Raw genomic sequence first — 9,054 nt, 5'->3', positions numbered from 1 at the left:
TGCATAAGAGCATGATGCTTTTTATTCTTGCGCCCTTTCCTAATCATCCCAAGGATGGAATCCACCTTTTCTTACACTCTTAAAGTCATTCCCATTCGGTGAGCAAAAGTATTTGGGTCCATCCATACCTAACCACAAAATCCACATTTTCCATATTCATTTGGTGGCTTTTGAGATCCATACATGCCCTGTTTGTGGTCGGATTATTGTGAAAACCCAATTAGCAAGCATCCATGGTGTGGACACTGGCTACTCCCCCTAAGTCCACTCCTTTTCAGTGATTGGTCTATAACGATTGTTTGCTTTTCGCATGCGTTTTTGGAAGAGCGCAGAAATGTGTATTTTTTTAAAAAACCCACACATGCACCGGTTTCTGGATGTGCCATTGGGCGAGGAGCCAAGGGGCTTGACATACGTCAGAGGAGCACCCATGGACTGCCTATTGCAGGAAAGTCTGCAGCATTGCACCCAGACCCACAGACCTTAAGGAAATCTGATTATCAGTTTAGGAAAGCAGTACCTTGTGGAATGCCTCTCCCGCTAGGAACCTACCTGCTCACTTCGTTCAGTATCCAAGGCCCTCCTCCGGGTACCAACTCACCAGGATGCCCGGAGGATTGTTATTAGATCTAGGGCCTTTTCTGTGGTGGCCCCCGAACTCTGTAACAGCCTACCTGAGGAGATACGCCTGGCACCTACGGTACTTTCTTTTAGGCGCCAGGTTAAGACCTGGCCATACTCCCAGGCATTTTAATGTTATTATAATGTTCAATTTTAATGTCAATATGTTCTATTTAATGTTTTTGTTTAATTTGCTGTTGTTCGTCACTGATTTTATTGTATATTGTATTTTAATCCTGTTTTGTTCACCGCCCAGAGAGCTACTCGCTATGGGCGGTTTAAAAATGAAACAAAATAAATAAAATAAAATAAATAAAATAAAATCATCTTGGTGGCATTTCTACTGTGGATTTGTTAATGCAAAAATCTGTACTAGCTCGCAACGTCATATGGACGATGGTGAATGAATGAGGGCACACAGCCGATGATACATTAGTATGGACAAGCTCTTTGTGTCGCTACTCAAGTCTCATTTTCAAGATCTACCTCCCTCCCATCACACCTACCCTGGTGCAGTCTTCCTAACTTTGATTTCCTGCTGATGAATCCCCTCCCCTCCAAAAAAAATCCCCAACTCCGCACACTGCCAATTTAGACAAGACGCACTCAATTCTCAAAATAAAAATTTATTCGGTAACAAGAACATTGAATCCGCACCTGAATGCGAGAGTTCACATTTAAAAACAGCCAAACATCATGTCGGGCAAAAGTCTATGGTACAAGCCACTATTTGGGTGAGTGACAAAAAGAAAGCATTCAAGACTTGCAGCTCCCCAAGCTGTCACTGGGGGGGCTCCAGATTTGCCAAAGAGACACACAAACCCCAACCCCTCAGGGAGAGTGCTGTTTAGAGACAGACACAGATTGAGACAGCTGGCCACAATACGCCTGCCAAACTTGGGTACCAAAATGGACAAAATACCCCCGGAGACACCTCCCCAAAAGACTTGCAATCCGTGCCAAATAGACATCCGGAACCCAAAACGGGGTCTTTCCAGTAGGCAGGTAGCCAGACATGACCCCCGGTTCCTCCCACCCCCAAGCCCATTACAACAGCCTCTGGAAGGGCAGCTTGACCTGGGCTAGGAACACAAGACAGCTGCAGGTGGGCCTTCCCTGTTTGGTCACTCCTTTCTTTACGGGTTTGAAGGTTGCTAGGGAAAAAAAAACTAGCATCAGGCCAGAGGTAGGACCCTAAGACGTAGCTCGGGGAGTTAATACAGGGCGGTTTCCCACCGTTTTTGCATTCTTCCCTTTTGGCTCTGGCCAAGCGGGTCAAGATGGTATTAAACAGGAGTGCCGCATAGTGGGGAGAATCACCCATGGCTGAGTTGTTCTTTATATAAAGAAAAAAGAGCCCCCAGGAAGAGTCTTACGGGGAGAGGCATCAAGGGGCACAGAACTCCATCCTCCCGATTTAAAAATAAAAGCGAATGGACTAGCCAGCTTGCTACTTTGTGCTGTTTTTGGGTGGTGGTGGTGAGAGAATGATTTTACAGGGAAAGTGAACTGACAGCCTTTTGATACCAAGAGAGATTTTGTTGAATGCATGATATAGAAATTATATATCACTGCTTTGTGTACATACAGTTGGCAAGGACCCAACACACACACACATACACCTCTTTGTGCAAGGCTCAACATAAACTTACAGTACAGCTAGGAATTTCCAGAGGTTTGAAATTGGGGGTGGGAGAGGGAGAAGGTTACTTGTTGCCGAGATGGTTGTATGCTTTTGACATCCACAGTGCAAAAAGGAGTTCTGCATAACAGTAACTCTGTACATGGGGAAGAAAAGACAATGCCCTTTTAAAAAACCAGTGATGCTTTGAACCAGCATTATAGTTTTCATAAATAGATATACATAAGAGATAAATTTTTAAAAAAACCTTTGCCAACAGTCACAATACTTTTAAGCAATCCAGTTTTGGGTTTTGAGGCTTTTGGAAAAAGAAATTGCCCACAAAGGATTCTGCGTCAGTTTCTGATCAGTCACTGAGTGCAACGTTGAACACCAGCCTGTGGCTCTAAACAGTTAATGGAAGCTGAGGGTTTAATTCAAGAGGGGGACAGAAGTGGTTAATACTGTTCCCACCTCACCCCCACAACAAAAATTGCTGGCAGAGATGAGATAAAAGGCACAGATTTGGCTTCCAGAAGAGGCCCCGATGGCAACCCTGGTTTCTCAAGCGACGGATGGTAAAATGTTTAATAGGAGTTTCCCGCCCCTGCTAGGCTCCTGGCAGAGAAGCTATCAAGACAATTTGCAGAAATAAAAATAAAGTAAAACACACCATAATTTCTTGAAGAATTCTTAAATTCAGGATGGCAACAGATCAGGGCAAGACATCCACATGAAGCATGCAAAGCATGTCAAGTTCACAAGATGTAACCCTGAATGGGGAAAGGGACCCACAAGCCACTGGATCGCCCCTCCCACCCTCCAAAAAAGTTTTAGACAGAAATGTAAAACAAAATAAAAAAGGAACAAAAAAACCCAATGAATGCAATGAATAATGCATCGTTTGCGCCATGCTCACAAGAAGCCTGGTGAACAGCTAGACGTCCCTACAGATGATTTGCACTCCCAATTCCCTTCAGTGCCAGCCGGCACAGCCGAAAGACCTGGAGGACACCAGGTTGAAACTGTGGCGACGGCGCCTTCACTTCTAGACTCCCTTAATGACGGCAGAAATCCAGTTTCAACTCTCTATGAAAGCGCCCTGAAAAAGTCTTCAAACCAAACGGAAAGGTGGTGGTGGGGAGCGGGGGTGTCCCCCGTTTTCATGCCAGCTGTCCAGTTCTGAAGCTTGGCTCGTTTGACTGAAAAGCAGGTCGCTTCTCAAGGGCCAACCCAGGACCCAGACATTGCTGATCCAACGAGGGGCACGCAGAGCAAGAGCGATAGCCAGGAACAAAAATTGTAACAACAAAAAAAATCCAGTCAGGAACTAGTTCCAGTGGATAAGTGTGAGATGTTGGTGGTACCACAGGAGGGTTATTCTGGCCCCTATTTGTCAGGGCACCCTGGAACTGCCCATCACATAAGGGTTTTTTTTTGGGGGGGGTGACAGTATTTCTTTGCACAACATATTTGGTCTCTTGGGAAGAACAGCTGGCTGAGGCATATGGGAAATAGACTTTTGAGGTGGGGGGGAGAAATGGGAAAAAGTTCTGAGTAGGCTTCTACCTCTCCAGGGAAGCCCCTCGATGGACTATCCAACACCCTAAAAGAAGATGCTTCTCGTTTAAGGGTGGTTTTTTGTGTGCAGGATGCAGAACTGAGATAGTTGTGTATCTGGGGATTTTTTATTTTGCGGGAGGGGGCAGTGCTTCTGCAAATTGTCACAGAGACCAATATGCATCTACAGGGGGAAGGTGGTGGCAAAAAGACCCAAGATGGAGACGGTGGATGAAGAAGTCTGTGAGGGAAGGAACAGACAATCTCCCCTACACCCCAGAAAGGAATAAAGAAAATCCAAAATCTGTCTGGAATTTTGTGACATTTGAAAAGCATCTTTTTGCTAAAAAAAAACAAGGAAAACTTCAATACGGTGCACCCACACGTACAATGCCGTCAGCATCTGCCTTCCAATTTGAAAGGGACCCTAGATTTGTGGTAAGCCCCACCAGGCCAGTTTTGGGAAACTCCTTTCTCCCTTCCCTGTGGCAGGCTTGCAGAGAGCTCCTCACACACGCACAGTCAGTCTTCATGATGCAATACTGTATTGCAGCCTTGCCCATTCTGGGGCCTCTCACATCAGCATGGGGCTGATGGGAGCTGTAGTCCAGGACAGCTGGCAGGGCCCCAGGATGGACAAGGCTGCTGTATCTTAACAGAAGGGGCATAAAAGTAGCCTATGCTTTTCTCAGTAGGAAGGAGGATTTTTTAAAAAAAGATTTCTGGTGCATCAGAAAACAGGTGATGTAAAAAAACAACACACACACACACACACACATGCAAGTGACTGGCTCTTTATCAAAACATGGAAATGTAGGTATGGTTCTTTGGACTGCAGTTTGACGGCGAAGGTCTCAGTGTGCCACAAACACAGCTCAGCTGGGGAGTGTTACTGAGAACCTTAAAAAGAAACAAACAAACCCTGATCTCCAGAAAAATAAAATAGCACACAAGTGTGCCCAGCAGGAGAGCGCGTTAGCATGCACGGTGCCAACAGCTAAAGAGGTCCTTCCTAATGCACTGGAGAGTTGCGCAGTGTAGACAATACAGTGGAAACAAGGGTTGTGCAAAGAGAAGGTTTGGGATTTTTTTAGGAGAAAACATGTATACATTTGGCACGAGGTGGCAAAAAGAATCACCCTTTAAAAAAAAAAAAAAAAGAAATTGAAGAGAGACAAGTGTTGGGGAGGAGGAAAAGGGAGTTAAAGCCGCTCCAGGACACATTTGCAGATTTGCACTAGTCACCACAGAGAGCTGCATTTTTTTAAAAAAGGTGAATCTCACAGCTTACAGAAGAGATGCCAAAGTGTCCCCTCTTTTCCTCTAGAAACAAATGAAAAGCCGACAGAGAGCCTCACCCCAACAATGAGTTACTTACATAAGCGTTGTTATGTACAATGTACGAGACGCAAATATTTTTTCCCATCTTGAGGGGGGCGGAAGAGGGGGGGACAGGAGTGCACAGGACAGGGGAGGTGGGAAGGCAAAAAACATCTCTCCAAGAAGTGTCAGGGAATGACAGAGAACACAAAGGGGTGTGTGTGCATATATATATATATAAATGATATGGCCATATTGTTGAAAAGGCCCACAGCTTTATTCAAGTAATGAAAGGGTTTAAACCCTTAAAAAAAGAGAGGAAGTTTGTTTTAAGAGAACACCCTTTCCTTCTAAGGTTCCTCCTATATTCCTTTCCGCCTTTTGCATCCTGATCTGTCAAAATTGCCTTTTTCTTTTCTTTTTTAAAAAAGTATCTCTTTTCAAACCATTGCTGTGGTCAAAACGGTTTTGGGTGTCCCCAACCAAAGAAAAGGTGCACCTTCCAGAATGTTCATATTACATATTACAGTATTCAACAGGAACATGGAAAATTTGGCACGACGTTTTCAGTGTGCATCTCTCCTCACCAATCGTGCTGACAGGCACTGTGAGGGCTCTGCAGCCCTTCTCAGGAGCAGATGAAACAGGACCAGCCTGCTCGCTATCTGTTTGCCATCCGGTTCACTCACCTGTCAGCATGTGAAGGTGAGTTTGTTTGTTTTTAAGTGAAAAGACGGACAGATTTCAGTGAGCGCAGACTGGGGAGTGCCTTGATGCTGGCTTTGCCACTGGTCCAGTTCAAATGCTGGGAGCCCTCAGCTTCACCTTGGAACATGCATATCCAACCCTAGAGCCCTTCCAAACTCTCAAGGAAGGAAAACGACTCTGACCAAGTGAAAAAGAGCAAGCCAGATTTCCCCCACCTCTCTTCCTTTCTTTTTTGTCTAAAGGAGGGGTGTTCTTTTAAGACAAAGCAAAAAAAGGTTGAGGTTTATTAAGAGTTTAAAATATTGTTTTTTATTAAGAAAAAAAAACACGATCTTGCAGTCACTCGCACAGGGGGGTGGGAAACTATGAAAAACAGCCACCTCAAAACCCACATGCCACAGGAACAGTAAAAATAAACAAACATATAAAAATTAAACCAATAAAGTGCATGTTTCAATATATATTACATCTGCCCCATTTGAAGAACACAAGGGTGTTGCAAAATAAGTCAAGTTGTGGGGGGGGGGAGGAAATGGGAGAAGAAAGGGGCTGAAGATCACATGGTATTGTACAATGGATTGGTTGTTCGTTTCCTGTCATTTGCCTTTTTCAGTCTTCTGGGCGGTCGAGTTCTATCGTGTTGGTACCGGGGGAGTACAGCCAGCCAATGGGGTGTCGCCCACCCTGGCGGCACGACTGCTTGGGCACTAGTCAATTTTGCATCCGGAAGCTGCCGGGCCAGGTTGAACTCTTTGGCATACTGCGCCAGAGGCCTCTCCACTGGCCTGCTCAGAGCAATGCACTCTGTCATCTTAAGCTGCTCCACTAAATGCACCGTGGGCTGAGGAGTCGGGAGGACAAGTGAGGGGGCGGCTGGATCGGGCGTCGGCAAAGCTGGGCCGCCCTGTGAGCTGGTTTCCCTCCGGCTGAGGGTGGCCCGAAGCGGATGCAGACTCCCCGGGTCGGGTAAGTCGTCCTTCGACAAGTCCAGGCGATCCAGCTTGGCCAGTGATGCTGAACGCTTCATCTGGGAAGGGGTGGTGAGGCCCGCTTGCCGGATCTGTGTCTCCAGCAACTTTGCACGCCGCTTCACCAAACTGGTGTCCCTGTCCAAGTCTCTGATGATGTCACTGCTGGAGCTGTGTGGACGGGTGCAGCAAAGGGAAGAGGCGACGGCAGTCCCTGGTGGCCTGGCTGTGTTCACACCTGGCTTATTATGGAGTAGCTCAAAGTCCTCTTGGCTCCAGTGTGACAAGGCGCCCTCACTCCTCCTGCGCAGGGCACCTCCCCTCTCCTCAAAGGCAAACTGTCTGTTTCCAGCATAACCCTCTAGAGGGGCCAGCTCAGGGTCAGTACTTGTACTGTCCTGAGTGACCCCCTCCAGGCAAACAAGCTGCTGGTGATCCAAGGGTGACCAAGGCGGACATCTCACCCGGCTCGCAGAAGGAGAGGTGACTGCGCTGGTCGAACTCTCAAGGGCATCCTCCTCAGGGCCGCCCAAAGAAAAGACTGCCTTCTTAGAGTCTTTGCTCTCCAGCCCTGAAGGCCTTAGCGAGGGCAATGTTCCCACGGAGTTCTCAGAACACATAGCAGCGTTGCAGTTTTCATCGACTGCCAAAGAGGCAGCCGCCATCTTGGTTTTCTCCAGCGCCTCTTGTGCGAGACTCCTTTCTGCCACTGCCTCGTCCGTTCCAACGAGGCTGGGCAACCTGACTGCATGGGTGTACTCTATTATCTCAATCCTTTTTGGGAGGAGGCAAGGGGTAGGGAGCTGGTCGTGACTGTCCAACACAAGCACCATTTGCTGCTCTTTGGCTAACCCTGCCAGCTCTGCCAAAAGGCCGTCTTGCGGGGGAGCTGGTGGTGACAATGATGGCGGTGGTGGTTCAGAGGGCTGTTCCGTACTGGCCCCAGTCTCTGCGTTCCCAACTATCGAAGCCTCCTTATCCCTGGAGAGCTGGGTCAGCTCATGAGACGGTTCTTCACACTTGCCCTTCGCAGAGAGGTCAGCTCCTGAGGAGTCCATCTTGGAGTTCTTTCGGATGGGTAACAGGACAACAGGAAGAGGGTGCTGCAGCTCCTGCTCTTGCCGCAGGCGCTCCTCAAACTCCAAGGTGGCGCGGCGTACAGATCCCGGGCACCATTTTGGCCCAGGGTTCAGATGGTCTTCCGAGGGGTCTTCTGCCAAATCTCCACCTTCTTCCATGTCCAGCTTACAGGAAGGTGCCTGCTGAGCCAAGGCAGCTTCTCGATCCAGTTTCAAAGGCTCACCGGCTGCCTCCTTCGGGACAGAGCTACCCCCTTCGCCCTGCTCGGCTTTCCCGGGCTTGCTTTCCCAGGCCAACTCGGCGGGGAGCTCGTGGATGGTGTTCCTCTTTGACACCAGAACTGGATTGTTCAAGGCATCCATCTTTACCTGTCCCTGCCCTGCTCCCTGGTGGATCGATTCAATCTCTGTGACAATATCCTTAACGGAGATGGCGTTTTCAGAGTGAGACCGCGTCAGGCCACTTGAATGGTTTGGTTCAGAGAGCTTTTAAGGAAAGGGGAGAAGGAGGAAGGAAGAAAAAAAGGTGTTAAAATTATGTCTCAAATGTGGTGTTTCACAAATAAAACACTTCCAACATTCAGCAGCCCAAATTCTGGACGCTTTGACAGATGGGGGATGGAATATTCTGTTCCAAAGGGCCATCCAAACTTGGATCGACACAAAGGGAGGACAAAAAAAGTTTCATGGAATCTGGAGGGAGAAAAAACTTATTGCTTCTTAAGGAACACTGTGTTGGTTTATCAAAGAAAGATCCAGACAGATAGATTGCCTTTGGTGAGGCCTACAAGCGGGCCACAAAGGATCCAGATGTCCTTACACGGACTGGTATTCTGCTGCACCTTTATCATGCCCAGTTGTCAGTCTTACTTTAATCCTCTGTACATTTCTCTTTCACTCTTTTCTTAAAGTAACACGTCTAGCATATTGGTTGTCATTATTACCCTGGGGTGGTGAGAAAGAGAGAAAGAATATGAGAGTGAGTGAGTACGTGTGCGTTGCTGGGCTGAATTTTCAGAAATGTTAAAGTTGGTCCAAAGTTGTATTTGCCAAAATGGGGGGTGGGGAGGAGACACACGAATTGAGCTGCTTCCTCCCTTTCTGAGATAGCGAGTCAGGGGATTTTGAGCGCAGGGGCACAACTTCATCAGTGCACCCCAAATTCCTGACACTGCCA

The 9,054-nt window shown here is 47.5% G+C and overlaps 1 protein-coding gene across 1 annotated transcript in view; it reads right to left on the bottom strand.

The window, feature by feature from the left end:
- Positions 1-1,231: 1,231 nt before the first annotated feature.
- SSH2 (slingshot protein phosphatase 2) overlaps positions 1,232-9,054 on the bottom strand; it is a 124,138-nt gene continuing 116,315 nt past the window's right edge. Inside the window, exon 15 of the mRNA XM_061605339.1 lies at positions 1,232-8,363. Coding sequence (XP_061461323.1) covers positions 6,387-8,363 — 1,977 coding nt within the window. The 3' untranslated portion in view covers positions 1,232-6,386. The remainder of the gene's footprint in view (positions 8,364-9,054) is intronic.

This window comes from Rhineura floridana, chromosome 21 (genome assembly GCF_030035675.1).
Source record: "Rhineura floridana isolate rRhiFlo1 chromosome 21, rRhiFlo1.hap2, whole genome shotgun sequence".
In the NCBI taxonomy this organism is placed as follows: Eukaryota; Metazoa; Chordata; class Lepidosauria; order Squamata; family Rhineuridae; genus Rhineura; species Rhineura floridana.
The sequence above is the reverse complement of the archived record's forward strand: the minus strand, read 5'-3'. Positions and strand labels throughout refer to the sequence as shown.